The sequence below is a fragment of the Myotis yumanensis genome, unplaced genomic scaffold (genome assembly GCF_028538775.1).
Source record: "Myotis yumanensis isolate MYYU_CA2020_CCGP unplaced genomic scaffold, mMyoYum1.0.hap1 SCAF_1, whole genome shotgun sequence".
Lineage (NCBI taxonomy): Eukaryota > Metazoa > Chordata > Mammalia > Chiroptera > Vespertilionidae > Myotis > Myotis yumanensis.
The window spans coordinates 199,832,273-199,855,303 of NW_027223752.1; the positions used below are offsets into that span (position 1 = coordinate 199,832,273).

At 34.6% G+C, this 23,031-nt stretch overlaps 1 protein-coding gene across 8 annotated transcripts in view; it reads left to right on the top strand.

Annotated features, from left to right (window-relative positions):
• EPHA5 (EPH receptor A5) overlaps positions 1 to 22,889 on the top strand; it is a 327,662-nt gene extending 304,773 nt beyond the window's left edge. For 7 of the 8 annotated variants that reach the window (XM_070395748.1, XM_070395765.1, XM_070395757.1 and 4 more), the window contains 3 exons: positions 6,122 to 6,315; positions 10,169 to 10,324; positions 18,155 to 22,889. In XM_070395748.1, coding sequence (XP_070251849.1) covers positions 6,122 to 6,315; positions 10,169 to 10,324; positions 18,155 to 18,260 — 456 coding nt within the window. In that variant the 3' untranslated portion in view covers positions 18,261 to 22,889. Of the gene's footprint in view, positions 1 to 6,121; positions 6,316 to 10,168; positions 11,695 to 18,154 lie in introns of those variants that run through there. The other variant, XM_070395802.1, reaches the window with a different exon arrangement.
• The last annotated feature ends 142 nt before the right edge of the window (positions 22,890 to 23,031 follow it).

Consider the following 23,031-nt stretch of genomic DNA (forward strand, 5'->3'; position numbering starts at 1 on the left):
CAACAAACAAATATATTGAACTGAAAGTCATTCATCTTGGATTCTACACTGCTTGGTCAGTTTCTATGACTATAAAGGGAATGTACTTGAATAAAAAGATTTCTAAGATCTCTTTAATCTCTGGAACTCTAGTGATCTAAGATTGATGAACTAAGAAAAAAAGCACACCCAATATATCTTTAATAACTATTGGCGCCGAAACCGGTTTGGCTCAGTGGATAGAGCGTCGGCCTGCGGACTGAAGGGTCCCAGGTTCAATTCTGGTCGAGGGCATGTACCTGGGTTGCGGGCATATCCCCAGTGGGGAGTGTGCAGGAGGCAGCTGATCGATGTTTCTCTCTCATCGATGTTTCTAACTCTCTATCTCTCTCCCTTCCTCTCTGTAAAAAATCAATAAAATATATTTTTTAAAAAAGAATTAAAAAATAAATAAATAAAATAACTATTGGCAATAGGAAAAGATCATAGAAGAAATTGGTATATCTGAAACTATTTCTGTGGTATTTGAGATTATTTACAGGGAGATATTCTTAAACTCTAGTCACTTATGGGGAGCTTCATATCACATAGTAACAAAAGGACTCAGATGTGAGATGTTAAGTAACTACCTAGCAAGATAAGTACTCACGACCTAGACAGAACTTATTCACCAAAACACCTAGCTAAAGCTCAAGTTCTCCCTACACATTTCCTAGCACTCAGTTATCCATCCTACATTTTTTACAACTCCTGTGATGAAGAATGCACTGTCTTTCAAAATAACTCCTTTTGATCCTGGATATTATTTTTATCTATGCTGTAAAGAATCTGATTCCATGGAGTGGGAGCCATATCTCACTCAAGATATTTTGGGGGGAAGTAATTATTTCTAATTCCAATAGTGGGACTCAACTCCAAGATAGAAAAATGAATGACAGATTAGATTTGTATCCCAGAGAGACTTAAATGTGAATCTTATTCTGCTATTTCTTAAATATAGGCAATATTTAACCTCTGGAATCTCAAGTGTTTCATCTATGATGTAATATTTCCTCTCTTGCAGTATGTGGTAAGAATGCATGTAGATAATATAAGTACAGTTTGCATCACAGTGCCTAGTCTAGGTCCTCCAAGAAGCCAAGAGGGGATTAGGTATACATTAGTATAATTAAAGGAAAATGCTTGTAAGGGAAAACATAGGTGGATGAAAGGAAGGTGGGAGAGATGTCATATTGTGATACAGGTACAGTGGAGATGAAAGGAAATTGATTGTGTGCAAGCATCTGAGACTGAGGTGCGGTTCTAAGAGGTGCGGTTGGCAAGGCAGCCAGGGGATCCTTAAGCCAACCTATCTTATTATCACTGCCATGTTCAATAATTGATTGGGAGTAACTTTGTCAAGCATGTCCTTGGTGTAAATGTGATGATGGGGTTTAAGGGTTGTTGGTAACTTACCGTCCCTGCAGGTGAAGATGAGAGACAAATTTTCAGATGCTGCACTCCACCCTTCTGCAGCATAGACTTACGTTTCCACACAGGTTCATGGAGCATCTGGCCCAGGGCTGTGCTGATTCTTCCTGAGGGGAAACTCAAGAGGCAGGTTATGGACTGCACTGCAGCTCCTGTAGCTTTAGTTGATCTCAAGACCTCACCTGGTCTTAAGCCTCTGCCTCCTCCCACTCTCCATTCTGAATTTCCTTCATCTATCAACTTGGCAGATCATTGTAGCTTAACTGGTAGTCTGAACAAATCCTTTATTCTCAGGATAAACATTTTCAGGACACAGTTGTAATAAAGGAATAAAAAGACGGCCCCAAGTGTATCATCTGGGTTTCACACGTCTCTCCCTGCCCCATCTGTGTGAAAACAGATCAAATGCTTCCTACTGCTCAACATCAAGTACCTTTGCCAGCATGAAAACTCCCCTTCTCTTTTGCTTGTGCCTGGACATAAGTAGTCCAGGTGCCCTGTTGGCAGCCATAACTGCTAGCTCCATGGAACCCTTGCTGTGTTCCCTGGTAAGAGGCACTGGGAACAGTGCACAGTATAGAAGTTTCTGATTTAATACACCCACTGCATCTTGAATAATGGCACAAACTCGTTACAGAGTGTTGTCTACAAGTTGGTGCTTCAGCGTTGCCTTTAAAAGGCTTCCTAATGCCCAGCAGGTATAGCTTAGTGGTTGAGCATTGACCTATGAAACAGGAGGTCAAGGTTTGATTCCCAGTCAGAACATTTCTACCTGCATGAGATTATATTGGTAGCTTGCAGTTCATATGAAGGGAGTATTTATGTCACACTAGAGGACAGGTGCACGAATTCATGCATGGGTGGAATCCCTTGGCCTGGCTGGCGATTGGGGCCAATTGGGGTGGCCGGAGGTTGCAGGTGGAAAGGGCTGTGGGAGGTTGGCTGGCTGGGGGGAGGGGCCACAAGAGGTTGGCCGCCCTGATCAGGTCATCCAGTTCAGTAAGCTGGGAAAGGGGCTGTGGGAGGTTGGCTGTGGGAACACACTGACCACCAGGGGGCAGCTCATGCTTGAGTGTCTGCCCCTTGGTGGTCAGAGCATGTCATAATGACCAGTCAACCAGTCACTTAGGCTTTTATATATATAGATAAATGAGAAAATGTTATAAATCTCTTTCCCCAGCAGAAAGAGCTAGTTGTTAAATATCTAACAACACATCACTGAGTATGTGATAACTCTTATGTATCCTTCACTCTGAAGTGGGTAACCTTGCTGTGTAATATGCTAGATAGGATTCTGGACTTTTAGGTAAATATTCCAACCTTATAATGTTGGGTGAAGCTCTGTGGGCAGCAAAAACAAACAGTACCCAAAATAGGTATATATATCTGAAAAGATGCACCTACTGGCCCTTAGATGATAGAAAGGGCCCAATAGAATTACTTGCCGCCAAGTGAACAGTGCCACGTTGGACACCCGCTGTTGCAGGTTTATGTATTAGGAGAGGTAGCATTCTTTAAATTGTGTTTAGACTATTTATTTGCATGCCAATGCCAAAAATGCAGAGCTTATGGCAGTATTTCAGATCTAGCACCTCTGACATGGTGCCAGATTGTCTATAAAAACTATGGCTGTCTTTTTTTTTTCTTTTTTTTCTTTCCTTTTTTCTTTTATAAGCTTTTGGTTAGTAGCTATTTCTCATTTATCTATTTTCTTATTTTATTTTTCAACTAGAGGCCTGATATGCACAAAATTTGTGCAGGAATAGGCCTTTCTTCCCCTGACTGCTGGCACTGGCTTCCCTCTGGCACCTGAGACCCCCTCTGATTGCCAGCAGGCACCCAGGACCCAGGCAGTCCCAGCTTCATCCAGAAGGTTGTCTGGAAGGATGTCCAGTTTAATTAGCATATTATGCTTTTATTATTATAGATATGTCTGAGCTTTAACTACATTAGATATATTAATCATGTTTTAGTTTTTGTAGCATTTTCTATTGTAGTTTGCCTTTTAGGTTTTTTTTAATTTAAATTCTTTATTGTTTAAAGTATTACATATGTCTCCTTTTTCCCCCTTGATCTCTCCCAGGCCATTCCCACCCCCCTACTGTCTGTGTCCATAGGTTATGCTTATATGCATGCATACAAGTTCTTTCATTGATCTCTAACACCCTCTCCCGCCCCCGCTGTCTTCCCTCTAAAGTTAGACAGTTTGTTCCATGCTTCTTTGTCTCTGGATCTATTTTTGTCCATCAATTTATGTTGTTCATTATATTCCACAAGTGAGTGAGATCATGTAATATTTATTTATCTTTCTCTGACTGGCTTATTTCGCTTAGCATAATGCTCTCCAGGTCCATCCATACTGTTGCAAATGGTAAGAGTTCCTTCTTTTTTATAACAGCGTAGTATTCCATTTGTGTGGATGTACCACAGCTTTTTAATCCACTCATCTGCTAGTGGGCACTTAGGCTGTTTCCAAATCTTAGCTATTGTAAATTTTGCTGCTGTGAACATAGGGGTGCATATATCCTTTCTGATTGGTGTTTCTGATTTCTTGTGATATATTCCTAGAAGTGGGATTACTACTCATGGACAGTCAGGAGACACTGACAAACATGGGCAGGCAGGTCATGGGCAATCCTCACAGTCAGGATCATGGCTTTCAAGTCCTTTCCAAAAGGCCTTTCAAGTCCATCTCCTCTTCTTTTCCACACAATCCAATAATTGCATTCTTTAGACCTCAGCACCCCTATGTTCATAGCAACACAATTAGATCTGTCTCCCATCAGGGCCCTGACACAGAGGAGGGCCTTAGCACTGCAGATCTTGGCTCTGAGCCTCCAAAGGCCTGGATTGTGGGTATTTTCAGCAGCCACTCTGGTGGCTCTGTGCAGTGGAGGCGCCCCTTCATGGAATCACCTTTTTGCTTCTTATGTTGTTTTGAGTTGTTAACTAAGGTGGTAAGTGACTCTCAAGTACAGCAAGTCCCTGACTTATGGTTTGACTTACAACTTTTCAACTTTATGATACTGCAAAAGCAATACCCATAACAAATTACTGGAGATATTCAACACTTTATTATAAAATGGGCTTTGCATTACATGATTTTGCCCAACTGTAGGCTAATGTAAATGTTCTATGCAAGTTTAATGTAGGCTAGGCTAAGTTATGATGTTCTGTAAGTTAGATTTATTAAATGCATTTTTGACTTACTGTATTTTCAATTAGCAATGGATTTATTTGGGATGTGACCCCAATGTAAGTGGAGGAGCATTTGTATTTTGCTCATAATTATTCAATATTTATTTAAACATTTATTTTCAGAGTTCTCAACTACCTGAACTTAACTATTGGTGCTTCTCAGAAGCCTTTATTTTATGCATTTCCCAGGATGATATAAACTACACCTGACTTTAGGCTGTGACCAGATTTATACTATCAGCCCAAATATCTCCTGTGCCAGATTTCTGCATATTCTCATATGAATGTTCCCCATTCACATCAAATAAAACAAGTACAGATTATACCTGTCAACATTCATTACCCCATTTATGTACTTGCCTAAAGTTAACAGCAACAACCATCCATGTGATAGGCCTGAACTTGTTTTATCGCAAATACTTTCATCTCCCCTCAATCCCTTTGTCACAATGTCCTTAAATCTGCCATTTAACCCTCTTTACATCTCATTGATCTTGTTCAAATGGCATTGCCTTTATCATAAAGAGGTTGGTTTCTTCCCAATCACTCAAATTATCTTTGTAAATTTTCTTTCCTAATCATTAGGTTTTTTTTTCCATTTGTCAGATCAATCAAAAATCTTTATAAAAATGTTAATTTTCAATGTTAAGGAAATACTAGTAATAGGATTTTAAGAAATATATTCATTTTTATTGGATTTTTGGTATCACAAACTTTTGATTTTTAATAATTCAATAATACCTATATTAATATATTCAGTAGCATAAATACATATTTTCTGGAGTTAGACATTGCAAATGTTTTTGATAAGCAATCTTACAATTAGACTGATATTCATATGTGTGGTTTTCATTTAAAATCAGTGATATTTGTAATGCTTTTGTTACTAGACAATTATTCTAAATTCCTGACAGAAATCAGCAGATGATAATAAACAGCAAGAACTAGACATTATTAAATGATACATGAGATCATTATACTAATCTAGCCTTTGACTTATCCATCATTTCCCATCCAAAACTCTCTTTTGAAATAAAATTGCAGTTTCATTACTTTAAAAAATGTGGTTCTGCTCATACATTTTCATTAAAAAGACATTAACTTTTCAGAGAAATCACAAAAAGATTTAATATCTATTTGATTCTAGAATTCAAGGATAAATAAAACATGAACTGTTTATTTTTGTCAATTAAATTTACAAATCCTCTTCATCAAGTTCTTAGGTAAAAATGATTACCATTTATTTTCCTTATAATATATGAAGAAAGCCTATATTTTTATATTGTGAGAGTACATTTATTTCTTCATTTTGTTGTTTTATTTCACAGCAAATGGAAGTAATTGGGGATTTTAGAGATAGTGAACCTGGTTGTTATTGCAAGAGTTAAGCATAAGAAAGGATGAAAGTTAAATAGGGGGAAATTTCTCTACTAAATGTGTGGTGTTGGGACTGGTTCTGTTTTGCTTTACGCAGGTGATTAAGGCAGTAGAGGAAGGCTACCGTCTGCCAAGCCCCATGGACTGTCCTGCTGCCCTCTACCAATTAATGCTGGATTGCTGGCAGAAAGACCGAAATAGCAGGCCCAAGTTTGATGAAATAGTGAACATGCTGGACAAGCTGATACGTAACCCAAGTAGCCTGAAGACGCTGGTTAATGCATCGAGCAGGTACAGGCCAGACCTGAGAGATTATCCTGAATTTAGCTAATTCAGATTGATGCCACAAATTTAAATCACTATGGACATAAATTAACCTCTAAATATCTATGATACTAATTTATTTGACTATCATTTTTTTGCACAAAGTTACTCTCTTATAATGAATGAAATATAAATGATTATACTTAAAAGCACATATACCTGCCCTAGCCGGTTTGGCTCAGTGGATAGAGCATCGGCCTGCGGACTGAAAGGTCCCAGGTTCGATTCTAGTCAAGGGCATGGACTGTGGATGTGGGCACATCCTCAGTAGGGGGTGTGCAAGAGGCAGCTGATGGATGTTTCTCTCTCATCGATGTTTCTGACTCTCTATCCCTCTCCCTTCCTCTCTGTAAAAAATCAATAAAATATATATATATTTTTTAAAAAAACACATATACCTAATCTAATAGTGTAACATGCCCATATCAGAAAAATGCTAACTATAGCTAAGTTTAGGTAGTATTTTTTTAAAAACCAAAACACTCAAATGCATGTATTTCCATGTATATTGGACCCCACATAGGTGTGGATGGGGAAAAGGTAAAATTATGAGACTATAAGGAAAAGCCAAATAAGCACTGATCTATTTTACACTAGAGATATCTACCAATAATTACTTTTCATGTTTTTAGAATTTGTTTTAGTGTCTGTATATTTTATGAATATTGACAATGCTTTTAGTGACCCTTTACTCTTATCTAGTTGAACACAGACATGTGGCTAATCAAATATGAGTAATTTTGTGGCAAGATTTTATTTATATATATTTTTTCATTGATTTTAAAGAGGAAGGGAAAGGTAAAAAACATCAATGATGAGAGAGACTCATCAATTGGCTGCCTCCTACTCGCCCCTACTGGGGATCAAGCCCACAACCCAAGCATGTGCCCTGACCTGGAATCTAACTGCATGACCTCCTCACTCATAGGTTGATGCTCAAACTGAACAACACTGGCTGGGCTTGTGGAAAGATCTTATATGAGCAAATGAGTATATATATATATATATATATATATATATATATATAGTTGCATTTTTATAAAACATACATTGTTCTTTAACCTGAAAAGTTATAGAATTATTCTCTCAAAAAATAAATCAGTTTGATTCTTTACTATAAGATTTGTCCAATTGTTATTTTCACTGTATTTGAGGTAATAGTATATTTTTATAAGAAAAAAAACTGTCATGCCAGGAACTGAATTGCCTGTGTACTAACATGAACTAAATGAGAAACAATTTGTTGATAAAGTTACGTAAGTTTTATGATTCTGACATAACATTTGTTTACTAGGCAAAAATTCATTTTTAAATACAAATGAGGAATGAATCTTCAAACTCTGTTCAGGGATCATTAACTTTCTGTGGCAGCAACTGGAGAATGCATCTTCTTAGCAATCATTTCTTATGTTGTTCCTAAAATATCTGCTTTCAAACTGTTTATTGCCATATAAAATATTAAATATTTCTCTCAACTACTTATTTGAATTATGCTAAGCTGTCATAAAGAAAGAAAATCAAAAGGGACATTTTTTATGTTCTAAAATGTGTTAATTTATATCAGAATCATCATTATAGCTTGAGAGCAGTTTACAAATCTACAAAGAATTTTTGTAGTTTCATGTATGCAGTATGTAGAATCAGCTTGCTAGGTTTCATTTAAACAGATTTAGCTTAAGACTATACCACTCACTAGCCATCTACAGATCCCAACTCTAAAAGGTGTTAGTTCCTGACCCATTCACGTTCTCTATATTTCTATCCCTATAACAAAGCTTGCTGATTTCAGTAACCGTGTAGATGATGTTTGAATATCTCTCAATACCTTGAAATTTTCTCCTTTGGTGATTTTGGTCTCTAAAACACCTTGGAATCTTCTTGTCATAGTCACATTCTAAGCTTGGCTATTAACAAAACTTGCACCTCTTCCACAGTCTCAACTTCAAGATCCTCCTCTCCAGCTGTTGCCACCTATATTTCATCTTCAATGAGTCTTTGGTCCTAATGCTTAATGGCTGTAAATCACTACAAGATTCCCATTTACCCGTGCAACAAATAACTACTGTGTCATGCTGTGGGCTAGGTGATGGGTATACAGCATTGAGCAATACACTGTTATGGGAGAGATACACTAAACAAAATAAAAACATTAAAAAACAACTTTAGTGTTGGAATGGAGAGGGAGAGTACAATTTATGAGGATAACTGGGAGGCTAGAGTAGTTGTGTAGGTAAGATGATGATGTCTTGAACTAAGGTGGTAACAAGTGAGATAAAAAGGAGTGGTCAGATGTGCAATATAGGGAGGTAGAATGGATAGTATGAACAATGATAGATTGTGAGGGATTTGAAGATAAGGAAGGAGTGAGTGAACTATTCTATCATATACTATACTGGGAGCACTTTGGGAGGACATGGAAGTAATAAAGATGAGCATGGTTTTAGAAATATTGGAGTGATATTTCTATGAGAAATGTGGAGGCATGATGTAGGCATATAAATATAGGAGGAACCTATACAGGAGATAAAAATTGGGTAATAATAAATGCTATTTGAAGCAAGAAATTGGGTAAAATTATCTCTAAGTAGACTGGGGTTACAGCCTGAGCAGAAAATATAAAGGGCCAACTCCTAGTTCCACCAAATTTTAAAGTAAAAAAAAAAGAAGGAATAACAGGCAAAGGAGAGTAAGAAGAAACCAGGAACATTCAAGGTCATGGTAGCCAAGAAAGAGAATGGTGATTCAAAAACTGTTTGAGAGGGAGATGGTAGTGGTGATGTTGGATATTTATGAGAGGTCAGTCACCTTACAGGTTGGGAAATGTTCACAGATTTTGGCAACATACAGGTCATTGCTCAGCTCAACCAGAGCAATTTTTATAGAATCGGTCTGTAAGAAACTACACTGGGGTAGTTTGAAGTGAAAATGAGAAATGAGAAAGTGCAGGGAACATGAGTAGAAAGAAAGATATCCTATATCTTATGGTTGGAATGTACTTAAATAAATACCCATTAATGGTCATTTAAATTGTTTTTAATGTTTACTCTCAGTAGAAGAAAAAAAATTGTGCATATACTCTTTGCCCTTTCCTCCAATTATTTCCTTAAGATACATGTCCAAAAATGATTATCATCATAATAGTCATGTTATTTTTGGCCAAAGAATATGAATTTGTTTTTTAAGAGTATGGATTTAGTATAATGAAAAACATCTCATGGTTTGATTGGTCCTATTTAGTTCTCTTATGTGTTTGGAGTTACATTTTGTTTTCCAGGTTCCACTACTCCTAGGTGAATTAACAAGTGCCCCTACGTGAGAGAATGAGATCAACAATAAGTTCTAGACTTCCTAAGAAATTAAGTGAGCACAAGCTTCTCTAGTGAGGTCTACAAGTATTTGGCTTTGCCCAAATTATCCAGCATATCTATATTTGGTAGCAGTTTTTATCTTATTTTTATAAACAAAACAATAGTAGAAAATAAATACATCTAAATCATTACATGAAATTTTTAGCTAATGTTTTATATTGAGAAAATTAACTTATTAAGTCACTACAATTCCTCATAGACTCTGGATAAAACAACATTTGAATAAACATCTGATGTTGTGTTCTGTATTTCAAAATATTTTCTTCCAGCGTTGGTGGTATAGTGGTGAGCATAGCTGCCTTCCAAAATATTTTCTTCCAGTTTTGCATTTACATACTTTCCCATATCGATATACTTACAGACCCAACGATCTAACATGAACTAACATTATAATATAAATTTTTATAAAGATTAAAATATTACTTTTAATATTTATGTTTTATGTGTTTTAGAGTATCTACTTTATTGGCAGAACATGGCTCCCTGGGATCTGGGGCCTACAGATCAGTAGGTGAATGGCTAGAAGCAATCAAAATGGGCCGGTACACAGAGATTTTCATGGAAAATGGATACAGTTCAATGGACGCTGTGGCTCAGGTGACCTTGGAGTGAGTAATTTTTCTGATAATTTTTACATAATTGCTGGGGCGAGAGAATTTGTTCAGAAACCTATCTGGATGAGGTCAAAGCAAACCAATTAACTTTTGTCCATGTGTGGCAGCTTTCAAAGAAGCCTCTTCGTTTTTGCCTGTATTGTTAACAATTGCATGGTTAATGCTACTTGTGTCCAGTTTCTTTGCTTCTATGCTTCAAACAAATAGCATTGGGATATTTGAATAATTGGGAAAACAGCTTTTTGGCAAAATAATGGTAATTCATGTTGTGGAAAAGATGTTTTCTTGACAAAGTTTTTATACTGGTCTCTGTGTTATATAAATGTAAATACAAAACAAATGTAAGCACAATTGGTATGACTAGTCCTACATAAGAAAAAACATCCTTAAATTTCAGCTATGATGAACAACCAGGAAACAGCAGCTTAAACACAGCTTCTCAGGCAGGGATCTCATTTAATCTCTAAGTGGTGCACCTTATATTCTTGCCATCCAAGAATATATTAGATCCTGCCTCTGGCTTGTTATTTGGTGCAATCTCAGTGGAACCAATTGTGCCCTCTTCTTATGTTTGCACGATTAAGGTGAAATTTCTCAAATCTTATTGAATAAAAATCACTAGAGTTAAATACTAAATCCTTTAAGGTTGTAAGTGGTTTGTATTTTATTATATATTCTGTATGTGTAATTATTTCAGCCTAATATTTGTTATTTGTGAAAATTATTTGTCATTATGGTGGTTTCATCTAGATTACATAAACATGAATAATGTTTTAACCTGCAAATATAATGATAAATTACTTCAAGTACCTACCAATTCAAAGGTTAAAATATCGTTATAAGGATTAGAACATGGTAGAACATTCTAAAGCAGTAAGCCACGGTCCATATCCCATCACTTCACATAACATGAGCACTGAGCAGTTCTTGTTCACCATTTGTATTATTCTGGCATTTTGATTCATTGAATCCACTGCACAGCCACAAAAAAGGTAACAGGGTACTGTCATTTATCACCAGTTAAGATCACACATTCTCCACATTTCTCTTCCATTACACCTATAACTGAAAGGACCTAAAATCACCACTCAGCTTGCTCTCATAATTTACTGAATCTCATTCTCACTATCACCATCCAATCATATCTATTTGAAGACACATTTTCTTGGCCCATTATTTTTTTGGACACTCAAAGAGCTCATTTGTGCTATATTTAAAATAGTGAACAGAAAAGTTTACTGATAATTTAAAACTATTTTTACATGATTGCTATTTAATTTTTCAGTAAAAATGGTCATTTTAATTTATTAAAGTCATTTGTCATTTTATATTAAAATGATACTGTAGGTATTTCTTCTACCCAATGTCAGATTACTTGTAAATATATAATAAAAGTATTTGCATTAAACAATGTCTCCTTTTTATTTAAATAGCACATATATACATATATATCATTCTACTACCTTTTAGCTTTTCCCTTCACAGAATAGTTACAATCACAAATAATGGTTTTTGCACTACCAACCTGTTTTACTTTGTCTCATCGGGACCCCAAAATACTATAATTATGTTTAATATTTTAGCATTATGATTTCATATTGTCTTATTTCTTTTAATTCTTTCTTCTTTACTTTCCTATCCCCAAACTCTCTTCATTTGTATGTTTCTTTCAAGCCCTAATACCTTCTTCTATCTTCTAATGGTTCACCATTTCATTTGTATTCTCCAGTAATTTTTGTTTGGTCAATTTTTTTCTGTATCTCTCCTACTTTGGTAGCTTCTTGCCTCTTGCTATAGTGCCTCCATCAGATATTTTTGTCTTTTAATTAATTTACTCTGACCAGAAGAGTAAGGTGAAATTAGGAGTCACACGGACATATTTCTGTTCAGGGAATGTTGCCCTCCATATGTCAATTGCTTCACATTCTGGGAGCCCAAATAAACACATCCTGAACACATTCCTTAGTAAGACCTGGGCCAGCAGAGGTTAACTAACTCCAGTGAAGCTCATTTCTTAGAGAGTCTAGCACCTCTAACTATATGTCCTCTTGTTTATTGTGTTTTGACCACATTTTTCCTAGTTGGTAAGAATATATTTGTTGAATAATATGGTAACTAACTCACAAAATAGCGAGTACTCAGTTACTTCTTTAGTCAGAAATATAAAGTAAAATAAAAATATGTATCTGTGAATTTTGATTGCCCTTTGTATGTATGTGTATGTATGTTTATGTATGTATATATATATATATATATATATATATATATACATATATATATATATATATACACACACACATACTAGAGGCAGTTCCCTCACTCCAGCCTGCACCCTCTTACAGTCTGAGACCGCTTGGGGGATGTCCAACTGCCAGCTTAGGCTCACCTGGGGGGAACAGGCCTAAGCCAGCAGTCGGACATCCCCTGAGGGGTCCTTAGTGCTGCCACAGAGGCAGGAGAGGCTCCCACCACCGTCACTGCGCTCGCCAGCTGTGAGCCTGGCTTCTGGCTGAGTGGCGCTCTCCCTCTGGGAGTGCACTGACCACCTGGGGCAGCTCCTATGTTGAGCATCTGCCCCCTGGTGGCCAGTGCATGTCATAGTGACTGGTCATTCTGCTCTTCAGTCAATTTTCTTTTTTTTTTTTTTTTAATATATTTTATTGATTTTTTACAGAGAGGAAGGGAGAGAGATAGAGAGTTAGAAACATCGATGAGAGAGAAACATCGATCAGCTGCCTCCTGCACATCTCCCACTGGGGATGTGCCTGCAACCCAGGTACATGCCCTTGACCGGAATCGAACCTGGGACCCTTCAGTCCGCAGGCTGACGCTCTATCCACTGAGCCAAACCGGTTTCGGCAGGTCAATTTTCATATTAGTAATTTATTATATAGGAGATATATGTGTATGTATATGTATATATATATATTCATCATTATTAAAGACTTATGGCAAAGTAACTGAGATACCAGCTAAAACCAAAACAAGCTTTTTAAACACTTTGATAATGATTCTTTACACATGGTCTTTACCCATATCTAAATATTAATTTCATGAAACATGTATAATATTATAATAAAATATTATAAACAATATTATTGCCAGAATAGAAACTGAGAACTTGAAGAATGCATTCATACCTATAATAAATGCTTATAAAAATGTTGAAATTATTTATATAAAACAAAATATCAAATTGCCATGTACCTAAATTAGAAAAATATGTATAATAATTTATGCCATCAAATTTGTTCTCATAGTGGGTTTAAAAAAAGAAGGGTAAAGAATTAGTGTTTTACAACCACTCGCTTAGGTAAAAAAATTTTTCATAAAGGTTTAATTTTATTTTATTATTTTTTTTTGCCAACACATGCAAATATGGCTTAATGTGGAAAGAAAATAAAACATTTGAGATCTTAGAGTCAAAACATGTTCACCAGAAGAGGCTTTCAACCCTAGACGTTGCTGTTGCTGTTCTCTGTGCCTAAACCTTGCTATTCTGTGTAAAGAACCAATATTACAGTAATTGTTATGGCAATAATGAACACTCTGTACTATGGTGTGTAAATGCACTGAGGTATTGTTGACGAGGAGCTTCAGGTGCGTTGTAAATTGAATCCAAATATTTGAATTGAGGATAGTGTTACAGTTTTTTCTGTTGTTTTTTAAAATATATTTTTATTGATTTCAGAGAGGAAGGGAGAGGGAGCGATATAGAAACATCAATGATGAGAGAGAATCATTCATCAGTTGCCTCCTGCACACCACCTACTGGAGATTGAGCCTACAGTTGCTTTTTAAAGTTATTGTCAGGCTTGTATTGTAACACTGATTATTCAGAAAATGAGTAGAACCCAATGAATTTAAATATTATACCAATTGAGTGTAAACTACTAAAATGAAAGTTTCCCAAATGCTGAGCCAAAATTTGTACACACTAATTCAAATAAATTTCTTAACTTTTTAATGCAGTCATTATGCTAATTTTTTACAATGAAAGTACACATACAAATACTGACTATCCTATTTGTTCTATATAATTAAGATAAAACTTTTAGTCTAAACCTCACAATGTGTCATCCATTGAAGATCATGACTAAGCCAACAAATTCCAGACTAACTACTGAATGACAAATAATAAATATTGAAATTTAGTGAGTACTCATTAAGCTCTTTTCTCCCTTCTCCTACCCAGCCAATGTTGATGGGGCTAAAAGCAAGTGAAATGGCTAAAAGGTGTGTAAAGCAGAAGGGAGAAGAATGACTCCTCCACAATGGATAAATCAAACCTTGAATGAGGTGTCCAACATTAACCAGACACCTCTCATTATTCTCGGTTTTTCATTTTGCCATTTTAGTATCAGAATGTTAGTAATTTTCATTGTTTAATATTATGGGATAATATTTTAAAAATTCAATGGTAATTATTTATATTTTCAGCTTTTCTAAAACTAATCATGCTTTGTTGACAAAACCCAAAGTATTTTTACTGTAACAACGCCACTCCTATCATGTTTAAATTTATAAGCCTATGCTGAAATACAATTTTCATCATCAGAATTGTCTTTGGGTGTTACTTAAGATTCCATCTGGTCACGATAAAATAGGGTAATTTTTATAAAGGTGACACACTTAAATATTTGACCAGCTATAAAATTTTCTATATAGGAAAATAAAATGAGTAAAATAGTATATATGCATGGTTTATAAATCATTTTTAAAATTATTAGAAATAGAGCATCACCTTTAACAATAAATGTAAAATACTTTAATTTTTATCAAATTTATCTCACATTATCACTGCTAAATTGGTAATTTAATATGTACTTTGAGAAGTAAAATGGATGTTGTTAGAATTTGCAAAAGTGTGAGACAAAACTACTTAAAAGAAAATAATGCATTTAACAATATAGAAATAAAGTTATTTAACCTCTCCAGGAAATATTTTTCTAATACCATTTGAATTCTCATTTGCAATATCATTACAAACAGCATCACAAATATCATTCAAAGCACTGACCCAGAATGTTTCTTGTGTTGTTATTTTCAGAGAATGAAGTTATATTTGCCCATAATATAAAAATAAGTTAAAACAGTGGAAATAAAAAAAAGTCAAACCAATGATTTGATATCAGTTAGACAAAACAACCATGAGTTGGAATATGGAAAACACACACATGTACAAATCTGCATACACACATTTACATACTGCAAATTAAGGTTTTGGTATTTTATATGTAAAGTTTATGCCTTTTCAGTGGGAAAACCTATAAATTCCTTTTCTTTCAGATTTTTCAGAACAAACTATAATGGTTATTTTTCAAACTATAATGTTAATAATTGGATTAGCCATATAAATTGTGCAATTTAAGTGTATTTATTACATTGGTCCTTTCCACCTGGGGTATATAAAGCATATGATAAAACATGTTTTACTATAGAACTATATTTCAAATATTAGTTATTTAAACTGTACAGTAGAGATTTATTGTTTTACATTAAGAAATATTAGGGTTTTTTTTCTTAATGTACACCCAAAGTATGCTAGTGAGCACCCATCAATACCCTGATAAACAAAAATCTTCATGATTCATCAGTTACATGTGGAAACATGAGAATATTATTTAGCTCAAAACTGAAATGTTCATGAAATATAGATTGGGTTACCACAGTCTCAGACAAAAAAGTCTATGTTCAGTTTACTTCATTAACTATTTTCTCTCTTTTCGAATTTTGGATATTTGATGTTATGTCTACAGAGTTCTCATTTTACAGATGAATGAGTAATAGCATGTAATTTGAAGTACTCTTCTCAAAATCACACCTGAGAGTAATGAGAAATTCAAGGAGGATGAACTATGGCATTAGGTTCCTGGTGTTAGTTAGCCCTACCTCTGCTACCCACTGGCTGTGCTATCTAGCCAACTAATTTAAATTCTTTAAGACTTTGTTTCCCCATCCATAAAAGGAGATTAGCAAAAATTTATTTCATAGAGGTATATATTTTTCAAACCTATAAAAATTAGATGTCTTAATTGTGACCTATTATTTTTATAGTTGGTGCAGTGGTTCTCAACCAGGGGGGATTTTTGCCACTTAGAAGACATATGGCAAAAATGGAAATATTTTGTCTTACCACAACAAAAGGCCAGAGGTGGTACAGCCATTCTGGTGTTTAGTGGGGAGAGATAAGGGGTGCTGCTGGATAGTCTGCAATGCATGAGATAGCTCCCACACAGAGAACTGTTCAGCCTAATGTTAACAGGGGCGAGACTGAGAACTCTGGCTTACTTTAAAAGAAATAAGAATAAACTAAACCTCCTTTATTTATGTGTTAGCCTGCAGCTAGCAAGTGTGTATTCTGTTTCATAGCCAACAACAGTGATTTTGTTTCAAAGTGAATTTTTACTGGTGTTTTAAGTTTTACTGATGATTGTTTTCCATGTCTATTATTATTTATTATTATTATTATTTTAATATTGTATTCTGGTGTCTTGTAGCTTTGATAATCTCTCAGTTTAATGTTTAATAGTTACATCCTAAGAAATATGTTTCTGCCATAATAGTGCACAGTTTCTTCTTTAGATACTTGCCATTTGCTAAATCTCTCATAAGAAATCAAAACATAAAGAGAAAAAGAAACCAAATATATTATTTAAATAAACAATTATTCCCAATACTAATGCATATGGAGCTTACATGCCCATTTGTTTAAATTCTATCATCTGATAATTAAGATGTCTTTGAGTTTTCAAAATTATTCAGTTTTATATATAATGACTATGTCATTGCATCCATTTTCATAAACTTCTCAATCTAAAATTAATACATTTACTAAATGCAAAAATATTCTACTTTTAGCATAACGTTCTATAAAATATTTATCTAAGAAATCTAACATGACAACTTCGTTTAAAAATGTTGAATTGTTCATGGTCATTTGTCTTATAATTAGTGTTACCATTTGCCAAACATACACAAATCATTATATTTGCCAAATACATACCCTTAAGGGGATAGAATTCCTAAATATCCTAAGAAATAACATTTTAAAACCATGGGCACTGGCCTTGAGCTCCACAAAATGTTGTTAGTTTTGAAATCTAAACATTTGTAACTTTCTTTTGGATACTTTGTTTTAAGCTTGTTGAGAAGAAACAGAATGGAAGTACCTTGGTTGAAAAGACTTTCTGATAGTGTATAATCTTCAGAATGCTCTAAGTGCCAGTAGAACCTAGACATTATTTGGCAAAGATATAAGTTTCTGGCACTTGGATTCCATGTAAAAAATAAAATATTTGGAAGTTTTATAAAAGCAATGTAGTGGTAACTAACTCCTAAAGATATCTGTTGTATAAAATGATTGTACTGACTGAGTCATTTGCAGAGTTTAGTCTTCAATAGCTTAGCTGTGATTTTTTAAAAATATATTTTATGCTAACTCCTTTTAGCAAAAAAAAAAAAAAGGGCATGTTCATATTGTAGATCTATATTTTCAAAACTGTTCAATGAAATTGTACCCTTTCATATACATATTCATTGGGAAGCATGTGCAGATTTGTTTTTTTACCACTCTGCGCCACCAACATTATGATGTCTAAAAAGGGGCAAATAAATATAGTATCACTCCTCATTGTCAATAGTTTCTGGATGATAAAAAGACACTTGAGGTACATTTTTGGAGCCTGCCTTTGAGAATTGGACCCTGTATGTCTAAATCAAATTAGTTTCTGTAAAATACTTGCCTCCTTGCCAGCTTGAAATATTGAGGTGTGCTACAAACTGAATCAATACATACATCCAATGTGTGCTTTCTTCATGCAGGGATTTGAGACGGCTCGGAGTGACTCTTGTCGGTCACCAGAAGAAGATCATGAGCAGCCTTCAAGAAATGAAGGCGCAGCTGGCAAACGGGATGGTGCCATTGTAACTTCACTTGACTGTCATTTCATTGAATGAATGTTTCTGCACTTTGTAAACAAGCCCTGAGATTTATTTTAACAAAGAGGGGGGAAGGGAAAACTCGGTGATTTCTAAACCTTCTGGGAGCATTTCTTTCAGCCACAGAATTTGTAATCAGTGTTTTAGCTTCTTCTCAGTGTCGTCATTTTTTAAGAAACTAATATGACCTCCTTGGAATAACAACACAAGGTTAAACATGATCTTATCTTACAACAAAAAACCCTTCCCACCACTTCTACAAAATTTTGTACATGAGATATATAACTGTAAACAGCACCTTTCTAGACTGAATGAAGGCAGCACCTTTCAAAACTTCCAAGAATCTACTTGAAGGGCAAAGTTTTATAGTCATGTGTGGGCTGACACAAGCTGCAATTTACTGAAGTTTACTTCAAGTCTTAATTGTCTACATAAGTGTACTGAAGAGCAATATGGTTAGATAATTTCTTAATAGGTAACGTCTTTTGCGATTTTAAAGTGCTGTTACACAGCATTAAGTTATAGAAACTAGTGTATAAACATGTTGCTTGATCAAGGACAAGTATAATACAGGGTGTATATTTATTTTTCTGTGTTATAGAATTACTTTCAGCTGCTCTTCTAGAAACTCGATGGTAATAGATGTGTATATACTGTATCATTTGCTGTATACCCAGGAATCAATTTAAGTTGGAGTTTTGTGTATATGTGCTTGCACCTGTGTGCATTACCATTCTGCTTGCATTTTTAATAGTTTTAATTTTAGCAGCATACAGGAACAAGTGTTCCAGAGTGGAATATAAACAGGAGAAATAGGGAAGCAGTGAAACAAAATTTAACACAAGCTTGTGTCTTTTTTCCTCTCGTGTTCCCAAAAGCTACTGAGTCTCTTTATTCACTAACAGGAAATGTCTGTAAGATTAAATCCCCTTTGGCTTTTTAAAAACACTTTTTGATATCTGTGACAATACAGTTCTTCTAGCCATTAATCTTGCACCCCTGTAAGAAATTTCACCTTTCTGAGTCCCAGAAAATATCTTGTCAAGCAACGGTGACACCGAAGGGCACATTTTCAGAAGGATGGAGGATTTAACTGTGCAGACTTCTGTTAATGTTGTTAAATCCAGGCACATAGCACTAAGCATTACCCCTAAGTGTTAATCCCTTGTAACCATTTTCCTTGTAGCTCAGCTCTAGAAATTTTGATAACTAAGGCAGCAATGAAATGATGACAAATGTATCTACTTCCTTCATAATTTTCTCTATTTCAAGACTTGGCATGTTTTATTTGTTGATGGTTGTCTATTCATTTGGAAATTTAATCTTCTATTCAGTTATGTCAAATTGAATTTATTTTGATGAACCAATTTAAAGTTTTATTTAATTGGCCTTATTAAGCAATATAAGATATACCCTATGTATACTCTATATACCATACTTGATGAAGACTTATACTGGCATTTGTGCTACTAATTGTAAAGTTTATTAGAGTATGAACAAAACTGAGATTCTTACTAAAATAATGAAATTTTTGTATTACTACACTTTATAGAAATCATGGAATGACATGTGATTCAAGGAGAACGGCATTTAAACAAAATAGAGCCTACTTGTGATTATCAAACGGTATAAGGAATAGGCTGGATTAGTGAAATCCATAGGAAATATACCTGCATTATACTAATGGCACCTCCTTTCTCTTTCCCAAGCACCTATTTTAGTTGAATGTTAGCACATAAAATAGTAAACTTTTGAGAAATAACTTCTTTCTACCATGCCCACCTTTTAGTTAAGTAGTAATGTGGCATTTTGCTAAAGAACAAGGTCAAAAATAAGGAAAAGAAAAAGTTCTAAACAATTTTCAAAGGACATATTGATTTCTTTCTAATTATGGCTATAATTGCTTATTAGGTCTATAGTATACTATGGCTCCAAACAATCTATGCTTCAAATATACTCTGGTTCAGTGAAATTTTGGGAGAAAGTAGAGAGAGGTGGAATTAGCAAGTAAGTAGGCATTGCCATTATTAAAGATGCATTTGTTCATTTCAATAAACATAAAATTAGCTAAATGAATCCCTTTTGTACAAAATAATTGGAGATTGTGTTGCACTGTATTAAATTTTGTAAAACAACAACCAGATCTAAGTGATAAAGTAACAATTGGACAGCTTCAAAGTAAGAAGAGAGTTATTGATTTTTTAAAATATATTTTTATTGATTTTTAGAGAGAAAGGAAGGAAGAGAGAGAGAGAGAGAGGCATTGATGTGAGAACTAAACATTGGTCAGCTGCCTCTTGCATGCCTCCTACCCAGGATCCAGCCACAACCCAGCATGTGCCTTGACTGGGAATCAAACTGGCAACCTTTCTATTTACTGTGTGACGCCAAACCAACTGAGCCACACAGGCCAGGGCTAAAGTTATTGATTTAAAAGAGAAACAACCATACATTTTTAGAGCTGATAGACTAGCCACACTTAGTTACACATAAGAAATATAGCTGCTAAATCGTTTTCCAGCTTTATATGTTCAAAGATGATTAGAAGGTCAGGATAGAATACATCTAAGTGATTAGAATTTGAAGTAACAATGTAGATTTCCTCTTTTCCACAAAAGAACGTTATGCATTAATTTGGATCAAATTGATTTGCTTCCTTTGCAATCTCGGTGTTCATTTGGAAAGTAAATTGAGATAAATGTTAGACACATAACTTTCATCCATATTTAATTTTGTTTGAAAATTTCTAAGGAATGCCAATATGATTTTAGAAGGAATAAAGAGACTTTCAAATAAGATGTACTTCCCCTAAGAGAGGAAATATTTGTTCGCCTCTGGATATATCACCAACTGGGAAGTGCCAATCTCATCTATAAATGTGAGAAGTGGAACAGGAGAAAGAAACAGCTTTTGTGAAAAGCCGCGAGGCAGTAACCCAGGGCAAGGTTTGACAGATCTTGATTGTGTGATTTCTTATCATTTTGGTTCAATTTGTCACCCACCAGACAACTGAAAACAAAACATAGTTTCAATAATTTTACCACAAAAGATAGATTTTTCAAATGATACATAATGTTTTTGTAACTACCAGTAGCAATATCTTTAGGGCGTGAGTCTTTGTCAATGTTACTTTGAAAATTAAGTATAAGCAGGGAGTAATATTCAGCTTACTAATATCTGTTGGAATCACTTAATTACTACTTTCCCCATCTTGCCATTTGCTCACATGTAAAAATGCCATATAATCTGTTGTTCTTGGCCATTGAAATGTATGAATTATATGTAAAAATGTAAAGATTTTCATCTTCTCATTTAAAAAAAAATAATGTGCATGGTCATTGATTTATCATATTTTAATCACCAAGTCAGTGTTCTGTAAAAATTATATTCCAATATTCTATATACACTTAAATGTGGCCAGCATAATTAGTCTCAGAGTTGCCAAAAGTTAAGAACATCCTTAAGTCAGTCTGTAAAAAAGTTGTAACCATGTGCAATGGTGAAGAAATAGTTTCATATTTCAAATTTAAAAGAAACATTACTATCATTTGAACACGTATGTGTTTGCATGTCTGCTATTTAATCTCTATGTGAAAGTCCAAGGATTGTTAACACCCTTCCTTCTCCCATTCAAAGTGGGTTCTCAGAAGCACAAGCAGAGATACTTACCTGTGGAGGACTTTTTGGCTGTAACTGTGGATTGGACAGCAAATGCTGTTGGAGTCAGATGTTAGAAATTGACTAGATGTACAATGTTGCCTAGTAGAGTGAGATTGTTTCTCATTTTTTCTTTCTAAAAATAAGGAAAAAAGAAAGCTAAGTATGATAGTAAACTGTCTTTGCTTATGTCCTGCCAGATGTTTAATCTCAAAGTAGATTAAAAGTAGGTACAATAAGATGTTGATGATAATGGATAAATAGTCAAAACACTACTTTTATTTGAAATTAATAATTGGAATGCCATCCTTTTTGCAACTATATAACACAACTAGTTACATCAAATATGTTTCTCTATCATACTGTTAATTATATAGTAATGTATCAAATGAAAAGTAGAAAAAATATTTCTTTTCATTTCTTGTTGATTTTTGAGAGTCTTTTGACACATGAATGATTCAATATCTTTGTCCAGAATGACCACATAATTGTTGCTTAGGAGAAGACACCAATTCTTTTTAAAAAAAGAGTCTATTTATAATAATCAAAAGCAAATAGCATGTCTCTTCTAAATGAAAGTGGCAAAATATGTTTATTAAGGCTGAGCTATACTAATAGCACAAGTTTCAACGGTCAACAGACTTGTGAATCTTTAGACTGCTACGGTTTGACAATTAATTATTTAAGAATATGTGAATTTCATTTATATTAGTCTGAGAATAAAACTTAGACTCACTCATTTGTTAATATGTTTATTAAGATCTCTGAGTTTCAGGCCAAGTGTATCTTATTTTACACCAGGCATCAGGATATCTCCAGTCCCTGCCTCATCATTAATTCAAGGACGGATTAGCACTTATGTATTTTCCCTCATCTGAAGCTCTCTGTGCATTTGGTTTATGTACATGTTTTTGTAGTGTAAGATATGAAATTTTATATTTTTTCAAAAAATAAAAACCCTTTGAACACAGTCAAATCGGATTGTCATGCTTGACCCTTTTCCAGCAGAATTTAAATTACAGCCTCTGTATAATGATTTCAGTTCATTCTAATGAAAATGTTGGAATGTCTTATGCTAAATATTTTAAATTCAATCAGCATCC